The 23,264-nt window shown below is 56.1% G+C and overlaps 1 protein-coding gene across 1 annotated transcript in view; it reads left to right on the top strand.

Moving 5' to 3' along the window:
• The window catches only part of LOC144723585 (MAM domain-containing glycosylphosphatidylinositol anchor protein 2-like), a 50,155-nt gene that overhangs the window by 12,234 nt on the left and 14,657 nt on the right, over window positions 1–23,264 (top strand). The window contains exons 2-8 of the mRNA XM_078602437.1: window positions 6,084–6,223; window positions 9,573–9,750; window positions 11,411–11,604; window positions 12,266–12,398; window positions 15,856–16,128; window positions 17,133–17,224; window positions 18,179–18,425. Of these exons, the coding sequence (XP_078458563.1) occupies window positions 6,084–6,223; window positions 9,573–9,750; window positions 11,411–11,604; window positions 12,266–12,398; window positions 15,856–16,128; window positions 17,133–17,224; window positions 18,179–18,425 (1,257 nt within the window). The remainder of the gene's footprint in view (window positions 1–6,083; window positions 6,224–9,572; window positions 9,751–11,410; window positions 11,605–12,265; window positions 12,399–15,855; window positions 16,129–17,132; window positions 17,225–18,178; window positions 18,426–23,264) is intronic.

Below are 23,264 nucleotides of genomic sequence, written 5' to 3'. Positions count from 1 at the left end.
CAACATCCATCACATCACCCATCACACACCCCCCGCTCCACATCCTCCATCACATTACCCATCACACACCCCCCACTACACATCCTACATCACATCACCCATCAGACACCCCCCACTACACATCCTACATCACATCACCCATCAGACACCCCCCGCTCCACATCCTCCATCACATCACCCATCAGACACCCCCCACTACACATCCTACATCACATCACCCATCAGACACCCCCCACTACACATCCTCCATCACATCACCCATCAGACACCCCCCGCTACACATCACCCATCACATCACCCATCAGACACCCCCCACTACACATCACCCATCACATCACCCATCACACACCCCCCACTACACATCCTACATCACATCACCCATCACACACCCCCCACTACACATCACCCATCACATCACCCATCACACACCCCCCACTACACATCACCCATCACATCACCCATCACACACCCCCCACTACACATCACCCATCACATCACCCATCACACACCCCCCACTACACATCACCCATCACATCAGCCATCACACACCCCCCACTACAAATCTTCCATCACATCACCCATCACACACCCCCCACTACACATCCTCCATCACATCACCCATCACACACCCCCCACTACACATCCTCCATCACATCACCCATCAGACACCCCCCACTACACATCCTACATCACATCACCCATCAGACACCCCCCACTACACATCACCCATCACATCACCCATCATACACCCCCCGCCACACATCACTCCTCACATCACCCATCACACACCCCCCACTACACATCACCCATCACATCACCCATCACACACCCCCCACTACACATCACCCATCACATCACCCATCACACACCCCCCACTACACATCCTCCATCACATCACCCATCACACACCCCCCACTACACATCCTACATCACATCACCCATCACACACCCCCTACTACACATCCTCCATCACATCATACACCCCCCACTCCACATCCTACATCACATCACTCATCACACACCCCCCACTACACATCACACACCCCCCACTCCACATCCTCCATCACATCACACCCCCCCCCCCCACTTCACATCACCCATCACATCACCCATCACACACCCCCCACTACACATCCTACATCACATCACACACCCCTCACTCCACATCCTCCATCACATCACCCATCACACACCCCCCACTACACATCACCCATCACATCACCCATCACACACCCCCCACTCCACATCCTCCATCACATCACCCATCACACACCCCCCGCTCCACATCACCCATCACACACCCCCACTTCACATCACCCATCACATCACCCATCACACACCCCCCACTACACATCACCCATCACATCACCCATCACACACCCCCCACTACACATCCTACATCACACACCCCCCACTACACATCACCCATCACATCACCCATCACACACCCCCCACTCCACATGCTCCATCACATCACTCATCACACACCCCCCGCTCCACATCACCCATCACATCACCCATCACACACCCCCATTCCACATCACCCATCACATCACCCATCACATCACCCATCACACACCTCCCGCTACACATCCTACATCACATCACACACCCCCCACTACACATCACCCATCACATCACCCATCACACACCCCCACTCCACATCACCCATCACATCACCCATCACATCACCCATCACACACCACCCGCTACACATCACCCATCACATCACCCATCACACACCCCGCACTACACATCTTACATCACATCACCCATCACACACACCCACTACACATCACCCATCACATCACCCATCACACCCCCCCGCTACACATCCTACATCACATCACACACCCCCCACTACACATCACCCATCACATCACCCATCACACACCCCCCACTCCACATTCTCCATCACATCACCCATCACACACCCCCACTCCACATCACCCATCACATCACCCATCACACCCCCCCCCACTACACATCACCCATCACATCACCCATCACACACCCCCCACTACACATCACCCATCACATCACCCATCACACACCCCCGCTACACATCTTCCATCACATCACCCATCACACACCCCCCGCTCCACATCCTACATCACATCACCCATCACACACCCCCACTACACATCCTACATCACATCACCCATCACACACCCCCCGCTCCACATCACCCATCACATCACCCATCACACACCCCCACTACAAATCACCCATCACATCACTCATCACATCACCCATCACACACCCCCCACTACACATCACCCATCACATCACCCATCACATAACCCATCACACACCCCCCACTACACATCCTACATCGCATCACCCATCACACACCCCCCGCTCCACATCCTACATCACATCACCCATCACACACCCCCACTACACATCCTACATCACATCACCCATCACACACCCCCCGCTCCACATCACCCATCACATCACCCATCACACACTCCCACTAAAAATCACCCATCACATCACTTATCACATCACCCATCACACACCCCCCACTACACATCACCCATCACATCACCCATCACACACCCCCACTACACATCACCCATCACATCACCCATCACACACCCCCACTACACATCACCCATCACATCACCCATCACATCACCCATCACACACCCCCCCACTACACATCCTACATCACATCACCCATCACACACCCCCCGCTCCACATCCTACATCACATCACCCATCACACACCCCCACTACACATCCTACATCACATCACCCATCACACACCCCCCGCTCCACATCACCCATCACATCACCCATCACACACCCCCACTACACATCACCCATCACATCACTCATCACATCACCCATCACACACCCCCCACTACACATCACCCATCACATCACCCATCACACACCCCCACTACACATCACCCATCACATCACCCATCACACACCCCCACTACACATCACCCATCACATCACCCATCACACACCCCCCACTACACATCCTACATCACATCACCCATCACACACCCCCCGCTCCACATCCTACATCACATCACCCATCACACACCCCCACTACACATCCTACATCACATCACCCATCACACACCCCCCGCTCCACATCACCCATCACATCACCCATCACACACCCCCACTACAAATCACCCATCACATCACTCATCACATCACCCATCACACACCCCCCACTACACATCACCCATCACATCACCCATCACACACCCCCACTACACATCACCCATCACATCACCCATCACACACCCCCCGCTCCACATCCTACATCACATCACCCATCACACACCCCCACTACACATCCTACATCACATCACCCATCACACACCCCCCGCTCCACATCACCCATCACATCACCCATCACACACCCCCACTACACATCACCCATCACATCACTCATCACATCACCCATCACACGTCCTTCCATCACGCAATCTCCCATCACATATCACCAATCAGACATTCTCATCACCGTGTAGCTGGTCACGTCCGCGAGTTCATTTGCATAACGCAGAGCGCGTTGCCTTGTGTGCGTGTGTGAGTGTGTGAGTGTGTGTGTGCGTGCGTGCGTGTGAGGGCGTGCGTGTGTGTGCGTGCGAGTGCGTGCGTGTGCGTGTGTGCGTGTAAGTGTGTGTGCGTGTAAGTGTGTGTGCGTGTGAGTGTGTGCGTGTATGTGCGAGAGTGTGTGAGCGTGTGTGTGCATGCGTGTGCGAATGTGTGTGTGCGAGAGTGTGTGTGCATGTGTGTGTGTGCGATGGTGTGTGAGAGTGTGTGGGGAGCGGTGGTGTAGCGCTTAGCGCGCTGCACTACGAACCCGGCGGCCCGATTTCGATTCCCGCTCACGGCCAACACCAGTGACGATTATCTGAACCGCTCCTGGGCCTCCCCTAGCTCGACTCAGCCTCAAATGAGTACCTGGTGCGGTGTGTAAACATCGCCACTGGGGAGACAAAGGCGGCCGGGCGTGGTGCTGGTCACCCACCCCCTCGTGTATCGTGCCGGCCTTCATAGGTGCTCGCTAACAGCACTTGCCCCTACAGTCTGTGAAGGTTATAGGGGGGAGGTTCTTTTCTGTGTGTATGTATGTGAGTGTATGTGTGTGTATGTGTACGTGTGCGCGCGCGTGAGGATGTGTGAATGATCTACATGAGCACGTGTTAATGAGAGCCCCAGTGCATGTGCGTCAGTGAATGTACTAATGAACGCGTGTGCGATCATTATTCTGTGAATGACGCTGGGCCTATACGCCACCTCTGTCCGCGTCTGTGCGCTCACAACGAGCAGAGAGTGTCGAGCGGATGAAACAGCGTGTCGGCATCGTAGGGGGCACAGGCGGTGCATCTGCCAGTCATCTCAGTCAACCCATGGCACCTGGGTCTGTCCCGTGATCTCCTGACAAGCGAGCCTTCACGTGGCTTCAAAGTGCACCTAGCCTGGCACGAGCGCCGTGGTGACGTCACCGCCATGTCGTGGCGAGTGGCGGCGGTTGTTGTTGCAACGCGCGTGCGCTTGTGTGCACGTCTGTGTCATGGCCTCTGTGCTTGTTGTATGCCCCGTGTGCGTTACGAACCCGGCGACCTGCGTTCTACTCCCGGCCAAGGGAGACAAAGGCGGCCGCGCGTGGTGTCGACCTTGATAGGTGCTCGCAAACAAAAGTTATCCGTCCCACGAATCTGCGATGGACTACACACTGGGGGATCTATGTACGTGGTGCGAATGCGGTGATGAGTTGCGACTCACTGCGCGTGGCGCACACGCGAGCGCGTGCGTGGATCGGTGTGCACATTCGAGCGATGGGAGAGTGCGTGATGTAGTGAGTGGGTATCTTGTGCGTGCAAGCGAGAGAGAGCGCGAGCATGGATGAGTGTGAAATCGAGTGCGAGTGAAAGTGTGCATTTGTGTGCGTACGTGTGTGTCATGTGGTCACCTCGGGGTGTTTACGCAGGAAGCCTCACTGCTGATGCTGTGTGATCCAAATGGAGTAATGTGCAGCAATATTTTTCAAATTCGGTGGCGGTGATGGTTGAGATGGCAGTGATGGTAAATATGACGTTGATGATGATGGCAGTGAAGGTCCAGATAATGGTAGAAACGATGGCGGTGATGGTAGTGAAAGTCGAGATGATGTCAGAGATAATGTCGTGAAGGTTCACATGATGGTAGATGATGGAGGTGATGGTAGAGATGATGGTAATGATGATGGCAGAGATGGGAGAGATGATGGCAGTTATGGTTCCAGTTGATGGTAGAAATTGATGGTGGTGGTGAGAAAAAATGATGACAGTGCTGGAAAGACATGATGGTGATGAGAAGAGATGATGACAGTGCTGGAAAGAGATGGTGCAGCTGACGCGAGTGAAGATTCAGATGACATCACCCACATCGCTGCCCCCCCTCCCTCCCCCATCTCCCTCGTCCCTCCGCACCCCCTCCCTTGACCGCCACCAACCCCCTCGCCGCCACCCCCCGTGTTGGCTTGAGGGCCCGGGTGCGGGTTTAGTGTAACGATGTGGAAAATGCATTAACCCACCACCACTACCCTACGTGATCTTTGGGCGGGGAGGGGGGGGGCATGGGGGAGTGGGGGTGACCTAAGGTTGGGGGGGGGGGCGTGGTGGGGTGGGAAAATTTGGCGGGGGGTGGAGGGGGGGGGTCGATTTGTGGTTCGGTGAAGGTAGCGGCTGCTGCGTTGGATTGGTTTCGTTGCAGAGGGCAAAGATATCGAGTTACAGCCGCGCGCCGCGGGGTTGTTGAAATCGGTTTTTTTTCGTAACCGGTAACCAAAAGGAAAAGCAATACCGGTTAAATCCGGTTACCTGCACCATACACAAGGAACAGATGCGACCGTCCCCCACTATGTTCACGGGGAAACGCAAGGAGCTGTGCCGCGTTGTGATTGGTCAGCAGACACCGCTGGACTCGCGGTCCAGAGGGTCACAAGTTTAGATCCGAACTCCCGGCCCCGGCAGCTGAAACAGGAGGGGGGGGGGCACACCTTCTCAAATCCCTCCGGCTTCTGTGCCCCCCAACCCGCCCCCCCTCCCCTCCACCCACCCCAGGCCCCCCCCAGGCAAGGATTGTCCACTCGGGCCAGGCGTGCAACTACAACAACGAGGGCTACAGCGAGAGGATCTACACCATCCGTGAAGGGGACACCCTGGAGCTCACGTGCCTCGTCACGGGACACCCGCGCCCCCAGGTGCGAACCCCCCCCCCCCCAACCTGCGCAGGACCATCCTCACACTCCGGAACCGTCTCCCTGAAACTCCCGGCAGGGCCTCGACAGGCACCCGGAGATGAACGCGACGTCGTGGGAACGGCGGTCAAATTGATAGGCCGTCCATGTAGTGGGTACGCAAGGATCTGTCAAAACTGGACGCCTCACCGCCCCTCCCTGTACGCACGCGGACTTTTTACAACCCCCCCCCCTCCCACCTGCGTACGTACGGTTGACGCACCCCCCCCCCCCCCTTAATCCACGCAGAAACGATCAAGGATGAATAATATTAGCGTGTTTACGCAAACAGATCGTCCACCGCCGGACTATCTAACTCATTTGAAGGCCGATGTAGACACATTATTATCGAGGATTCACCCCCCCCCCCCCCGTTTCCTCTGCTACGCACATTGTCAGTAGACCCCCCCCCCCCCATACGCAAGCTACGCATTTGGGTTAACCCCCCTCCCCCCTCCATGTGTACGTACTAAATAGATGGCTCTTAAATAAATAACATTTGGGGCAAAAGGCAACAGAAAGAGACAAGTTATATAAATGGCAAACTCTGTAAAAACACATATATCTCATACATAAGTGGTCAAGGTAAGCATACACGCACCGTAATTGAATACCCATATGATGAGAGGGTCCTTACGGAGAGCATCTGGCAGCTCTCCAACAATTGATTCAAGCGAGCCTGGCTCTGCTGATGAGACATTGAATGTCGAATCCGGTGCAGAGTTTTGCTTGCGCAGACTCAACAGCGCTGCTGAAATTACTCCCTCCCAGAAGGCCGTGGGTCCCGCACGGGTTGTGTGAGAAATATTTATAAATTCTAGATTTGAAGCTTTCGTGACTGCAGGGATTCATATTCTTAGTTTTTTTCGGTAAAGTCACGTAGGTAAAAAATTAATAAAAGTTAAATAAAAATAAAATAAAAATCACGACGTTTCGGAGGCAACGCAAGCTTCCGTCTTCAGGTGGAACCGTCACAGCACAATAGCTGTATCAAGTGAGAGAAATTCCAAGAAACAGTATTTGTATATATCAGTGGCGGCTCCTGCAAAATCTCTCAGGGGGGGCAAATGTCTGGATGATTGATAAGGATAAGGTCCACCCATGCAATGGATAAATTAACAGCTTAAGCATGTAAAGGCAACTTCACTTCTTTAATATTAATGAAAAATAAAGTGACTCTTACAATACATCTTGTTTGTTTCTATACTCACTATTAAAACAAACCACTCAAGTTTCTTTTATTAAAGATTCCACTAGGTGGCGACAAATTATATTGTTGGATGAAACGTGCTTACGTATGATGACGTAAGCACGTTAGGGCGAGCCCTCCCGGAAGCCATAGAGAATGCATTGCAGCGCCCCCGTTCGAAAAAAAACATCTTTGAATGTAAGTCTATGGGACCACTCGGGGCGATTCTCAGCTGGAGGGAAATCGCCCAAAAAGAGGCGGTACTCCACAGAACGTAGCATGACGCTGATTGGACTATATCCAGAGGCACAGTGACGGCTAGCGTGACTCTGTGGTTGAATGACATTGGTGGTGCGTCGCCCAATCGCCCTAATGAAGAAACCGCCCCTGGTATATATACTGGTTGAGGGTGGGAGGAGCCAAGGTAGGCCCTGAATATTATTTTTGTGAGGTTCATAATATTCAGGGCCTACCTTGGCTCCTCCCACCCTCAACCAGTATATATACAAATACTGTTTCTTGGAATTTCTCTCACTTGATACAGCTATCGTGCTGTGACGGTTCCACCTAAAGACGGAAGCTTGTGTTGCCTCCGAAACGTCGTGATTTTTATTTTATTTTACTTTCATTAATTTTTATTTTTTACCTACGTGACTTTGCCGAAAAAACCTAAGAATATATTTATAAATGTTGCGTGGCGAGCAGCGAGCTTTACTCGTGAGACGGTGGGCGATTTGTTTAAGTTGTGCGAGACCCATTTTGTAAAACACGTGGCCATCCCATCTCAGTTGCCTGGGCGAAAAGCGGGCGAAGTTGCTGCCCAATCCCGACCACCTGGCGCAACAACTGCAACAAATGACACGAAGGCCCAGCAGCAGCACCGCACCTCGCTGCCTTCAACAACACAGATAGCACGCACACTTTCATCGGCCTAGGTTCCACAATAACAACAACAAAACCGAAAACAATGCGGCAAAAGTGGTGACAGTTGGCGAATGTATAAACATGGGCGAGGTCGGGGTGACCTCAGCCGCTTTGGCCACGGTGGCTGCATCGGGGATGTTGAAGCGATGGCCGCATTCTAGATTTGAAGCTTTCGTGACTGCAAGGATTCATACTCTTAGTTATTTCGGTAAAGTCACGTAGGTAAAAAATGAAATTAATTTTAATTTCATTTCACGTAGGTAAAAAATGAAATTAATTTTAATTTATTTTTTTACCTACGTGACTTTACCGAAAGAACTAAGAGTACGATGACCGCATCACAGCCGGGAGTCCTCACGGCCACTCGCGCGACAAGAGCGGCGGTGGCCACGTGACGCCGTGACGTTGTGATCGTGGCCTCGGCTGCGGCGGCGGCGGCCCCACCCCACCAAACATTCGAGTCATTTCTCCCCCCCCCCCCCAATAATTCTAGCTCCTCCCCCCCTCTCACCCCCCCTCATCTTCCCCTCTCACCCCCCCTCCTCTTCCCCTCTCACCCCCCCTCGTCCTCCCCTCTCACCCCCCCCTCCTCTTCCCCTCCCACCCCCCCTCCTCCCCCCCTCTCACCCCCCCTCGTCCTCCCCCTCTCACCCCCCCCTCCTCTTCCCCTCTCACCCCCCCTCCTCTTCCCCTCCCACCCCCCCTCCTCCCCCCCTCTCACCCCCCCCTCATCTTCCCCTCTCACCCCCCCTCGTCCTCCCCTCTCACCCCCCCTCCTCTACCCCTCCCACCCCCCCTCGTCCTCCCCTCTCACCCCCCCTCGTCCTCCCCTCTCACCCCCCCTCGTCCTCCCCTCTCACCCCCCCTCCTCCCCCCCTCTCACCCCCCCTCGTCCTCCCCTCTCACCCCCCCTCCTCTTCCCCTCCCACCCCCCCTCCTCCCCCCCTCTCACCCCCCCTCGTCCTCCCCTCTCACCCCCCCCCTCCTCTTCCCCTCCCACCCCCTCTCCTCCTCCCCTCTCACCCCTCTCGCATCCCCCTCCTCCTCCCCTTTCATCCCCCTCCTCCCCTCATCCCCCTCCTCCCCTCACCCCCCTCTTCCCCCCTCACCCCCCCTCCTCCTCCTCCTCCCCCCCCCCCTCCTCCTCCCCTCTCACCCCGTCTCGCACCGACATCGCCTGTACGCCGTGACGTCCACCAGCAGGTGCGGTGGACCAAGACGGCCGGCATCGGCTCGGACCGCTTCCTGGAGACGACGGTGTTCAACGAGACGCTGCGCATCACCCACATCCAGCGCCAGCAGGGAGGGCGCTACTACTGCCGCGCAGAGAACGGCATCGGGCAGCCCGCCATCCGCTCCTTCCGCGTGGAGGTCTACTGTGAGTTGGAGGGAGTGGGGGGGGGCCCACCATCCACGTGGTCTACCGTGAGTGGGGGGGCAGGCAGCCCACCATCCACGTGGTCGACTATGAGGGGGGGGGCAGCCCACCATCCACGTGGTCTACTATGAGGGGGGGGGGGGCAGCCCACCATCCACGTGGTCTACCGTGAGTGGGGGGGCAGGCAGCCCACCATCCACGTGGTCGACTATGAGGGGGGGGGGGCAGCCCACCATCCACGTGGTCTACTATGAGGGGGGGGGGCGGCCCACCATCCACGTGGTCTACCGTGAGTGGGGGGGAAGGCAGCCCACCATCCACGTGGTCGACTATGAGGGGGGGGGGGCAGCCCACCATCTACGTGGCTTACTATGAGGGGGGGGGGGGCAGCCCACCATCCACGTGGTCTACTATGAGGGGCGGGGGGCAGCCCACCATCCAGGGCTGCCCGCCATCCACGAAAATTTCACGGTTCAACTCCAGCGGCCGCCCTGGTCAATACCGCGGGCGTATTGAAGCGGTGCAATAAGCATCGTCCATTTCAGTGGACGTTGAAGATCCACGTGCGCTCGTGCGCAAGAGTTGGCCATTGTGTGCCGGCGCCATGGTCAACATTGAGCAAAGCTGCCCGCAAAGTGCTCGATTGGGATTACACGCAGCATCGCCCCCTTGCTGACCGACGCCGGTTTGCAGGCCAGGTGCGGTCACCTCGTGCCGCACAGGGACAGCTGACACTGGGGGGGGGGGTGTCCTTTAAAACGTGTTGAGATGCGGTGTAAAGTACTTCGAGACGTTCCCGTGGAGTAGGAGGGCGCTCTGTCAAAAACAAATCCACGGTTCCTAGGAGAACTTGGCAGGGCCCTCCTGACGGGAGTCTTGTGCAGGTGGAGTTGTGGGGGTGCGACACACAGAGAGAGGGCGAGGGGATTGCGTGATCGAGTAGAGGGAGAGTGTGAACGCGCGCGTCGATCTCAAACACGTGGCTTTGCAGGAGAACGTGCGCTGTGCTTCTTGAGTGGTGTTCTACAAAATGGACGTTTTATTATTTAAAGCAAAAACTTTGTTCACGAGTAGAATATTTCGGGGGCCGATACGTGTCTTAGCTTTTAACATTAGAGTCAAATGGGAAAAGGATGGTTGTTTAACGTGTTCGCTTGCCGAACAATTTTAGTGGAACTTATCTCGTTCGTTAAGCGGGACACGCCTGTGTAGTTATATACAGGCGTGTCAGTGTTATTGACGACTTTGTTGGGGTTGTTGTGGTTGAAAAGTGTAGCACCGTACACAAATATTCACGCTTTCCGGGTAGCAGTTCAAATCACGCTTTTGACTGCTTTGTGTTCAGTTTGTTTTACTTCCATCCACACCTCCGATTAGCACGGTTGCCTACGTACGGTGCAAAAGAAGTTCACACATACGACAATGTATGCATTGTCCTTGGAACGGATTTGGCCCACACCCGAGAAGGCCTCTCCTCCTCTATGACTCCGTCTCCCCAGTGGCAGAGGCCCAGAGAGCAACGCAACAAAGGCGAAGAGCCCAACGAGGCCACGCAAACCATCAACCGCATTCACAGCTCGGGGACTTTCTCATCATCTTCTTCATAAACATAAGTCTCCCCCCCCCCCACCCCTCTCCTCGCTCTTCGTTGGCACCGTAGACCTGGACACGCCCGTGCTCACGGTGCACCAGAGCGTGGGGGACGCCAAGGAGTACTACCAGGAGCGCACCGTCTTCCTGCGCTGCTCCGGCAACTCGAGCCCCCCCGCGCTCTTCACGTGGCGCCGGGACGGCCAGCCCCTGCGGCAGGACCTCGACGCGGGGATCACCATCTACGAGCCGCTCTTCACGCAGGTGGCGACGAGCGGGGGGCGAGGAGAGACGGGGGGTGGGGGGGGGGCGAGGTGTAGGAGGGATTAAGCGGCGTCTTGGGGAAGAGACACGGAAGAGGGTAAACAGGGAGGAAGAGAGAATAGGACGAGACACGGGCAGGATGGAGCCAAGCATGGAGCCAAGCATGGAGCCTATGATGATAATGGTGGTGATGATGATGATAATGGTGGTAGTGGTGGTGGTGATAATGGTGGTGGCGGTGATGATGGTAGTGGTGGCGGAGATGATGGTGGTGTGCACGCATGGGGAGACCAAGGTGGTGGTGATGATGATGTTCATGGTGGTGATGGTGGTGATGATGGTGGTGGTGATGATGATGGTGGTGGTGATGATGATGGTGGTGGTGTGCACGCATGGGGAGACCAAGGTGGTGGTGATGATGATGTTCATGGTGGTGATGGTGGTGATGATGGTGGTGGTCATGATGATGGTGGTGGTGGTGATGATGATGGTGGTGGTGTGCACGCAGGGGGAGAGCAAGGTGGTGGTGGTGGTGATGATGATGATGATGATGGTGGTGATGATGATGGTGGTGGTGGTGATGATGATGATGATGCTGGTGATGATGGTGGTGATGATGATGGTGGTGGTGGTGATGATGGTGGTGGTGGTGTGCACGCAGGGGGAGACCAAGATCCTGAAGCTGAAGAATCTCCGCGCCTCGGACTACGCGACCTACAGCTGCGTGGCGTCCGTGAGGAACGTGTGCGACCTCCCGGACAGGCAGGCGGACTTCCGGCTCACCAACATGACGGGTACGCGGCGGCCGATGTCAGTTTCAGAGTCCCGTGCGAGTTGGTCTGCCCAGGCCATGGTGGTGCCTGCAGGGTGGGTGGAGTGGCACGGGAGCGAGGCCGGCCCTCGCCCCTGTGACGTGGCTCGCTCGGGGGCGGTCTCTACGCCGCATGAGCCAGGACACCACCAGGGAAGAAGGGATGGGGAGGGAGGGGAGGGGGCCACCTGGGTCGCGCAGGTTTACACACATACACAGAGAGGGCAGAACGGTGGCGTTCGTCCAAACGGCTCCGCGAGCCGTGACAGCCCAGCCCGCGCACCCACACACGAGCGCGCCACGCGCAGGGAAACAACGCTGCCCCCGTCCACCGCTAGGCGCAGGAGGCGGATTTGATTAAACCTGCCCAGATGTGGCCAAATCCCCACCATCTGCCGAAGTAATTCGGACCACGCTGGGGCTTCACACTCGCGGTTGTACTCCGCGCCCTTGGCTACACAGTGGGGTTCTGGAGGTCAGTGTGCGAGAGTCCCAGGGACCCACCGCTACCCTCCCAACCAGAACCCCCCCCCGACTCGTTATCACGGGGGAACCCCCACCCCTCCCCCACGTGCCACATCCACAATCCGCCAGACGGCAACCCATGCCACCTCGCCAAATCCCAGCACACTCCATGCCCAGACACCGCAAGACCACAACGTCCAGCAGCAAGCAGCAAGAGGTTCACTCACGCTTCGGCCACGGCGCTGGGATTCCTCTTCGTCAAGTTCGGCAGCGCGCGGCTGCACCGCTGCAACCTTCGCCACCGCGTGGCGCGAGCGGGCAGCGGCCTTCTGCCCCCTCGCGCTTCAGAATCACGTCGTTTATACTGGTAGGAACCACCTGGTTCCACCAGCCCACAGGGGATTATTGTGTCCGTCCGTCCGTCGTGCATCCAAAAATGGGAGGGGTGGGGCTGGGTGGAGAGGGGAGGGTGTGGAGGGGCTGGGTGGAGAGGGTGGGGCAGGGTGAGGGGTGGGAGGGGTGGAGCTGGGTGGGGAGGGGCTGGTCACCCCGTGGTGCCCTTATAAAACTCAACGTTTAACCTACTCACGCCGGCTTGTGCCCGCCCTCACAGTCGGGCATATTTGCGGAATACACCACGCCGCCGTTGACCCTGGCCATTGACCGAGCAACCCAACGTTCCTACCAGCTCCCGCCGCAGGAATGTGTTTTAGGCTGGAGGAACCCGATGAAATATGAAGCGCCTTTTCAACAGAGGTCTAGCAGCAGCGGGTCAGAATGTTCCCACAAAGAAATGCGAAAACACGACATGAGCGCCACGGAGAGGAAAAGTAAACAAATCACCTGGTAGGATAAATCATTATTTAGTTTTGTGTATTTATACTTTCCAGGTGAAGCCCACTGGAGGTATCAACTTATTTTTCTGAAGCGACCTGGCCACAAATGATAGCTCAACAAATTGTCCATCAAGTGCCTATGACTTCAAAGCCCCTGTGGTACAGCATAACAGCACCGTTAAACTACACGAGGTGTAGTGTCAAGCTGTGCTGCTGCTGCTGCACGTGACTGCCTGTAAGTTCAGCACTGTGAAGGCAGCAGCGAGGGTTGATGGATCACCGCATAGATGTTGTGAAACTCTCGTGTATAATAATAATAATAAACGCAACTAATCATACGTTGCCTCTTAAACACAACTCCAATGCAGCAAGACCCTCCTGAACGTGTCAGAGTCGGCGTAGTTCTCCTGGATGAATAAATGTAATTCATTTATGAGTCGCAGCTGCTAGTTCTATAGCTCAACTGTACTGCTGGCGTGTTACGCGCAGTCTTGCTGTGAGCTCTCCTTTGATACACAGCGACCCCGAGCAACCCCGAGCCATTGGGAGAGAAGCTCCACCCTAGGCTATTAACACCTGGCTGCCTTCTTAATTGCTCCAAAACCATAACTCTGCACACGGTTCCAGACGATCAGACGCTTGATTTGAACCGCGTGCAAAATCGACCAATGGTGAGTGAGCAATGAATCACGTGCCGGGTAGAATCGTCACACCCCTCCCCCCCTCCACACGGGCAAATTCCACCAACTCTGAGCAAAGTGGCGACTTTGCCTCTCTCCCGGTGTGGGGGAGCGGTGGCGTCGTTAAGCGTTGAGAGCGCTGCGCTACGAATCCGGCGACCCGAGTTCGATTCCCGCTCACGGCCAACACGAGTGACAATAATCTGAACTGGTCCTGGGCCTCCTCTAGGTCGACTCAGCCTCAAATGAGTACCTGATGCAGTGTGTAAACATCGCCACGAGAGAGACAAAGGCGGTCGGGCGTGGTGTTGGCCACCCACCCCCTCGTGTGCCGTGCTGGCCTTCATAGGCACTCGCTAACAGCACTTGCCCCTACAGTCTGTTAAGGCTATACGGGGGATCTTCCCCACACGTGCAGGTTAAGCCTATCACAGCTCAGTCGCACCTGATTGGCTGGCGCGCGTGCGTCTGTAGCCAATGGGTGTCCCGATCGCGACACAATGCTCGACCATGGGCCGTCAATCCCGGCGTGAGCGTGGTCGGAAACCTGACGACACTGAGACGCGACTGTGACACGTCACAATGATGGGGGTGATGATGGTGATGATGGTGGTGGTGATGGTGGTGATGATGGTGGTGATGGTGGTGATGGTGGTGATGATGGTGGTGATGATGGTGGTGATGGTGGTGATGATGGTGGTGATGGTGGTGATGGTGGTGATGATGGTGGTGATGGGAGTGGTGGTGGTGATAGGGGTGCTTATAGTAGCGGTGATAGTAGTAGGGATAGTAGGGATGGGAGTGGTGATGATGGTAGTGGTGATAGTAGTGATAGTAGTGATGGGAGGGCTGATTATGGTGATGGTGATGAGAGTAGTGATAGGAGTGGTGATGATGGTGGTGGTGGTGATATTAGTGATGGGAGTGGTGATGATGATGGTTGTGGTAATAGTAGTGGTGGGAGTGGTGATTATGGTGATGATAGTGGTGGTGATGATGATGGTTGGTGATAGTAGGGATGGGAGTGGTGATTATGGTGGTGGTGATAGTAGTGGTGATAGTGATGATAGTAGTGATTATGGTGGTGGTGATAGTAGTGGTGATAGTAGTGATGGGAGTGGTGGTGGTGGTGATAGTGATGGTAGTGGTGATCATGGTGGTGGTGATAGTAGTGATGATAGTAGTGATTATGGTGGTGATAGTAGTGACGGGAGTGGTGATGATGATGGTGGTGGTGGTGGTGATAGTGATGGTAGTGGTGATCATGGTGGTGGTGATGGTAGTGGTGATCATGGTGGTGGTGCTAGTGATGTGAGTGGTGATGCTGATGGTGGTGGTTATGCCGGTGATGATGGCGGTGATTATTCTTCAATCGATGATTGTGTTTACAATTACCGATGACAACAACGACGCTGATACATTCCTCGTCACTCTGCACCCCCCCCCACACCTCCCCCAGCGGCCCCCTCCATCCGCATCAGGGGCCCTGACGCGCTGATCGTCAACCCGGAGGAGACCGTCTCCCTGCAGTGCGAGGTCCTGGGGGGCTGGCCCCGCCCCTCGCTGTCGTGGGCTCGCCTCGGGGGGCAGCCCCTCCCCCCGGGAGCTCGGGTGGTGAGGGGCAACCTCACGCTGCCCAGGGTGTCGGGCGAGCACGCGGGCTCCTACCAATGCTCCGCTTCCAACGGAGTGGGAGGCTCCGTGCGGAAGAGCATCACCATCATCGTGCGCAGTGAGTAGGGGGGGGGGGGCAAGGAGGTGGGGGAGTAGGGGGGGCGGGGGGGGGGGCTGGAGGAGGAGGGGGGAGGCATAGAGTGTGGGGGCAGGGCACACGGTGAGCTCGTGCCAGCGAGGGTTGCCACCTGTCCCGGTTTTACCAGGACAGTCGGGGAATTGGCGTCTCTCTCTCTCTGTGTGTGTGCGGTGTGTGTTTGGTGTGTAGTGTGTGTGTGTGGTATGTGGTGTGTGTAATGTGTGTAATGTGTGTAGTGTGTGTAGTGTGTGTGGTGTGTAGTGTGTGTGGTTTGTTTGGTGTGTAGTGTGTGTGGTGTGGTGTGTGTGGTGTGTGTGTATGTGGTGTGTGGTGTGGTGTGTGTGGTGTGTGTGGTGTGTGTGGTGTGTGTAGTGTGTGTCGGGCGGCAGGAATCGATTTGCACTCAGATCTTGTGATCGGCGTTTCCGTGTTGAACTTGTATCGCGGGAGGCTGCACAGTTTCTCATCATCGACCTGGTGCTGACTGAGAGATGTGTCCGGGCCTGGTCCGGGGAACGCGTGGTGACCTGCAGTGTCGCGAAGCAGGAGTGTACAGGCGGGGTGCGACTGGGTCCTGGCTAAGATGTGCCGACACTTCACGAACGCCACGGTTGGGAGAGGAGGTCGTGGCGAGGGAAGCAGAGAGAGAAAGGAGGGAGGAGGAGGAACAGGGAGAAGCTCTTGTGGATAAACCGAAGGGGATCAGAATCTTTATTTGTCCTGGAGAAATCCGATGAGCTATGAAGCTCTTTTTTACAGATGTCCAGTAGATGCTCAGGGGCCACTTTGAACCCCAATCATTGAACATCCCTGTGCGATTTCGTGTCCCCCTCACCTTGCTCAACCCTCCTCACCCACCCCCTCGCCCCTCACCCTCCTCACCCTCCCCCCTCGCCCCTCACCCTCCTCACCTCCCCCCCTCGCCCCTCACCCCGCCCCCCTCGCCCCTCACCCTCACCCCCCCCCCCCCCCCCCCACCGCAGCGCTCCGCCAGGGCCGCTTCTGGATAACCCCTGACCCCTACCACGAGGACGTCAACATCCAGATCGGGCGCGAAGTGAAGATCTCGTGCCAGGTGACGAGGATGGCGACGGCCGCGTGGTGGTCGTGGTGGTGGTGGTGGTGGTCACAGCTGGGATTGGTGGTGGTGGTCACAGCTGGGATTGGTGGTGGTGGTGGTGGTGGTCACAGCTGAGATTGGTGGTGGTGGTGGTGGTGGTCACAGCTGGGATTGGTGGTGGTGGTGGTGGTCACAGCTGGGATTGGTGGTGGTGGTGGTGGTCACAGCTGGGTTTGGTGGTGGTGGTGGTGGTGGTGGTGGTGGTGGTCACAGCTGGGATTGGTGGTGGTGGTGGTGGTGGTGGTCACAGCTGGGATTGGTGGTGGTGGTGGTGGTCACAGCTGGGATTGGTGGTGGTAGTGGTGGTGGTCACAGCTGGGATTGGTGGTGGTGATTGGCACGGCAGTGGTCGTAGTTGTGGTGATCATCGTCGTGGTGGTGGTGATTGTCACCTTCACGATTGTGATATTCATGGTGATGGGCATGGTGCAGATGTTTTTACTTCTGGCGATTGTCGCGTTTGTGGTGATGGTAAGGGTGATGATGGTAGTGGTGGTTCTGATGGTGGTGGTTCTGGTGGTGCTGATAGTGGTGGTGGTAGTGCTAGTGGTGGTTCTGGTGGTGGTATTGATGGTGGTGGTGCTGATGGTGGTGGTGGTGCTGATGCTGGTGGTGATGCTGATGGTGGTTATGGTGGTGTTGATGGTGCTGATGCTGTTGGTGGTGGTGCTGGTGGTAGTGCTGATGCTGCTGGTGATGCTGATGGTGGTTATGGTGGTATTTATGGTGCTGGTGCTGATGCTGGTTGTTCTGGTGGTGTTGATGGTGCTGGTGGTGGTGCTGGTGGTAGTACTGGTGGTGGTTCTGGTGGTGTTGGTGGTGCTGATGCTGGTGCTGGTGGTAGTTCTGGTGGTGGTTCTGGTGGTGTTGGTGGTGCTGATGCTGCTGGTGGTGCTGGTGGTGGAGCAGGTGGAAGCCATCCCGCAGGAGGAGCTCTCCTACATGTGGCACAAGAACGGGCGCGCCCTGCGCAGCACCGAGCGCATGGTCATCTCGTCCAACGACGCCGACTTCCAGCCGGGGACCTCGAGCCTGGACATCATCGACCTCAAGTTCACCGACTTCGGCACCTACACGTGCGTGGCGTCGCTCGGCACCCCCGGCTCCGCTGGCATCCCCGACATCAGCATCGACGTCAACATCTCGAGCAGCACCGGTGCGGTCGGCGCGGTGGGATCAGACTGCCCCCCCTCCCCGCTCCCCGCTCCCCGCTCCCCATCACTCGCGCGTGTATATTATGACAATAATGATGATGATGATGATATTATTACGCTTGCTTACCTATGAGTCTCAAGACTCGTTTGTGCTTTTTAAGGAGGGTGCTGCTAAGTTGTCACAGTCGGGGGGCGATGACGCTGCTGCTGCTGCTGTTGTTGTTGTGTGATCCGAATCGAGTCATTTGGGATGTATTTTTGTTCTTCGTCATTGGGGGCTGTGTTGGCCAACACCACCACCGCCAACACCACCACCGCCAACAGCACCGCTGCCAACACCACCAGCTCCACTGTGTGGGTGTTTGTGTAGCTATGGGTGGAGGAGGTAACAAGGGAACCCGGAGGAAACGCACGCAGGAGACCGGGAGAACATCCAAAGTTCCACAGCGAAAGGCGCTTCCCGTGTCGGGAATCTCATTCAGGCCCCCTGCTTGCTGTAAGGCGCGAGTGTTACCACTGCGCCACCACCACCGTCGTCACCACCACCAGCACCACCACCAGCACCACCCTGCCTCGCCTACATTGGCACCAGCTCGACAGTTTGTCTGAGACGAGGTCGGGCAGGCTGCTGGGTGCCTGCGGGCGTCTTGGGTGGCGCCCCCCCTCCCCCCATCCCCTCCCCCCACCAAATGCCCCCCCCCCTACATTGTTGAGGACCGTCCAGTCTCGCGGGTCACTGGCGACCCCTGGTGGGCCTTCAGTGCGGCCCCCCCGACCAAATACAAAGAGCGAAAACACCCCCCCCCCCCCATCGTCGTCGTCATCATCATCGTGCTGCTTCATTGGGACCACGTGCGCAGCAGCAGCAGCGAGCATCGCCCTCTTCCGTGCCGCAACATCTCGGCAAGATCCTCCGGAAAAAAAACAAAGTCGTGAGACTGCGAAGTTTTCGGAAGCACACGCGCGTGCGGCGTGATCATAGCAACAATAAATAGGCACATTTTCTTTTTTGTAAAATTTTATTTTTATTTATTTTCTGTTTCCGGCCCTTTCTGTCTGATGAGTGTCTCGTCGCGCACGCGAGGTGTCGGGATTGCGTTGGGACCGGCGGTCACGTGGCGTACTCGGCGGACGCGGGGCGCTGGGGCGCGGGGGCGGGAGGCGCCGTTCCCACCGCCCCCCCCTCCACCCCCCATCCCCTTCGCACCTACATCCTCCTCCACCCCCCTCCACCCCCCCACCCCCCTCAACCCCACTCCACCTCCCCCACCCCCTCAACCCCCTCCCAACCTCCACCCCCCCCCTCCACCCCCTCCCAACCTCCACCACCCCCCCCCCTCCACCCCCTCCACCCACGCCCCCCTCCACCCCCTCCACACTTCCACCCCCTCCACACTTCCACCCCCCACTCCACCCCCCCTCCACCCCGCCCCCCCTCCACCCCCTCCACACTTCCACCCCCTCCACACCTCCACCCCCCCTCCACCCCCCCTCCACCCCGCCCCCCTCCACCCCCTCCACACTTCCACCCCCTCCACACTTCCACCCCCCACTCCACCCCCTCCACCCCCGCTCCCCGACCGAACGCAAGGAGACGGCGAGCCGAGACGTGCGGCATGGCGACAACGCGGCCACGAAGCCACGAAGCCACGGGCCGCCTTCCATTTCGCTTTGGCTGCTCTCGGCGCGACCTCCGGAGAGTTCGCCCCGTGAGGAGGAGGAGGAGGAGGAAGAAGTTGAGGCGCGTTGCGGCGTTCGTAGGCGGTGGTTCACAATGGCCAAGCCTCGCAGCCGCGGCACCTTAGTAATTAGCCGGCTTGGCTTAATTGCCCGGGGTATCGATCGTCCGCGTTTCTTAATTGGCTGCGGTAACGATCGGCCCCTCCTCGGTCGTTGGGGCTTTGGAGATCGAGCGACGCGGCAGGATTTGTGCCGCGGTGTGTTCGATCGCCGCCACCACCACCACCACCACCACGTGGTGTGGTGGACGAGCTGCTGCAGTCAACTCCACTGAGCGATGTCCACCCTCCACCCGCGTGATGACGGAGCGTCGCGACCGTCTCGTGTAGCGAGCAGCGATGCCACTTTGTCCCAGGGCGGTGTTCCTCAGGGCATGGCCCCTGGCTGCCCCTGGTGGCCTTTAGTGCGGCCCCTGACGTGCGCATGCAAAGCTGTCACCTCCTTCTCAGTGCCCTACCCTATTACAGACCGATTCAGACCTGATTTGGTCACCCCGTGCCCTTATCAATCTCAACGTCCATCCTAACAAAGTCCCATTAAAAGGTAGAAACACACACAAATAGACAGCACTCGTGCACACACGTCACGTGAAAATCCCTATGGTTCCAAATGTGTGGCTGCCCGCACACTGATGATGTCTTATCGGCGAAAGCGACCCCCCCCCCTCTGAAAGCCAGTGAAGAACTCTGTCACGGACAGTGGCGAGAAACGTCGCGACCTCCTGGGACGAGGACGCGGTGCGGATTCGCAGCGAGTTCCCTCCGGGGTTGTGTTTAGGGACTCTGTGCGAGGTTGCTCGGCCCGGGTCTTGGCTGATGGACCCGTGACCTCACGGGGCCTACCCCGGCCCACGTGGTCCAGCTGCAGAGCGAGCGGCTCGCAAAAGCTGAATTTTTTTTAGTTCAAATCCTGGTTGGTTGGTTTGTTGACTCAGCCCATCATCCTTCCGTGGTCGATAGATTAGTATCACTTTGTGAGGAAGTCAACAACGGTTGTGGGGAAGGGATAGGCTCATCCCTGCCGTATGAATGTGGAATTTCCACCACTGGCTCAAAGCTCTACCTCAATGCTCATTGGAGCAGGACATCACTTTGACCCAGATCGATCTACTGACATCCAGCTACTTTGCACTTAAAACATTTAAAAACAATAGTAATTAAAATGCATGTTTATATTTATATGGCGCGCGCTTACTTAAATTCCTCAGCAACTCGAATCTTCCTTGTGTCACATGTCATCTCAAACAATCAAAGGGTACCCCCAGTGGCAGCTGTCACTGTGTGGGAACAGGTACATGGCCTGCTGCAAGCGGGCATTGCTTCTGCTGCCAGTGAGAGGAGCGATGATTGCTGCCGTGTGCATCATCTCAACCGAGTCATGTACGGGGTAATTTTTTTCGAATTTGGTGAAGTTGCACCGTTGACTCCGGCACACGCCTGTGAATGACGGGAGATTCGCCAGGAATCCTTGGAAGAAAACGACTCAAAGAATCGATTCGGGAATTGCCCCTCCCTCCCCCCCGCCTCCACCCACCTATTGTGCGTGTTCTTTTGGTGTTTCGGTCTTGCGATCGAAACGTCGTAGTTTGTTGTAAAAACATTTGTTCTACGTGACTTTACCGACAGATCCAAATAATATGAATTAATGCAGTCACGAAAGCTTTAAGTCAAGATCTTTGCCGTGTTATTTTACCGTGTCGTTTCTTCTTATTCTGACGAATAGCCCAGCTGTACAGAACGCGAGCGATCACAAAAAAACGGCGGAAAGGGGCCGCAGGAACGCCCGTGCACGCAGTCCTCACTGCGGGGTTGGGGAACGAGTTAGAGAAATGGGCTCGCCACCACCGCACTCGCGTAGGAACGGCGAGCGAGACCGCGGACTTTCTTATAATGGGGGAGGGCAGGCGAGGGGAAGGGGGGAAGTGGAGTGGGGGACGGGAACCTTTCTCGTGTTCCTAGGAGACCCTTTAACAATCGCCTAGGGCCACGCTGCGCGAGACGGGGGCGGTATTCGCGTGTTCGACGGTGGACGGAAAATGATGCCCCGAGCAGTGCCGGATTATCCTCGAGGCAAAAGTAGCTACACATGTAGCTACTACACGTGGGGCAGCTACTACACGTGTGGTAGCTACTACACGTGTGGTAGCTACTACACGTGTGGTAGCTGCTACACGTGTGGTAGCTACTACACGTGTAGTAGCTACAACACGTGTAGTAGCTACCACACGTGTAGTAGCTACGGGGCCCCGCACTTTCAAGGGCCCCGCGCTAAATGCTTTCAAGCTATCAATTCGGGTTCAGTGATTCTGCACTTGCTCTATTACTATAGCACTATACCGCCTTCAATTTTTATGTACGACCGGGTGTTTGAGGTTAGGGATTTGTCGTAGTATCTGGCTGTGTAACAAATTTAAAAATACGATTACAGTACTTTACTGTGCGAGTTAAACTTTTCATGAACGACCGGGTGTTTAAGGTTAGCAATTTGTCATATTATCTGGCAGTGTAACAAATGAAAACATACAATTACTTTACTGTGCAAGTAAAAAACGTTGTGTTTTTAATATTTACGTGTTTTTAGGGCCCCTTTATAACAACACATACTCCAGGTTCCGCACTCGCTTCAGCCGACACTGGCCCCGAGAACACGAGAAAGTCTCCGAATGAGTCACTCGTTGGGTTAGATCAGTGGTTCTTTAACCCTTGACTGCAGCCGTGCACCCCTTTGCTTCTCAATCGTTAAACAAATGTACAATGTTATTAAATACATAGGGTTTGATTAAACAAAGTAAGTTGTTACTTACGCGCCCGTGCTTAATTTGTGTTTCGATGATTTACCTTCAAAAAAAAAATCTGGCCATGCCTCGCAACCCACAGAAAGGGCATCTCGCAAACCCAGGTGAAGAACCACCGGGTTAGATGGTGGAGGAGGTTTCATGGCGATGTTCAGCACTACCAGGGGTCGGAAACCAAAATAACAAGAAATGTTTTTAAATTTTCGAATTCGGTACAAAAGTCGAGAGCCTCAATGCATGTGCATACATACAGTGTCGGTGGTGTAGCGGTCAGCGCTACGCTGCGCTACGAACCCGGCGACCCGAG

Source organism: Lampetra planeri, chromosome 18 (genome assembly GCF_965212315.1).
Source record: "Lampetra planeri chromosome 18, kcLamPlan1.2.h2, whole genome shotgun sequence".
NCBI classification, from domain to species: Eukaryota; Metazoa; Chordata; class Hyperoartia; order Petromyzontiformes; family Petromyzontidae; genus Lampetra; species Lampetra planeri.
This window is presented reverse-complemented; position numbering and strand designations above follow the sequence as displayed.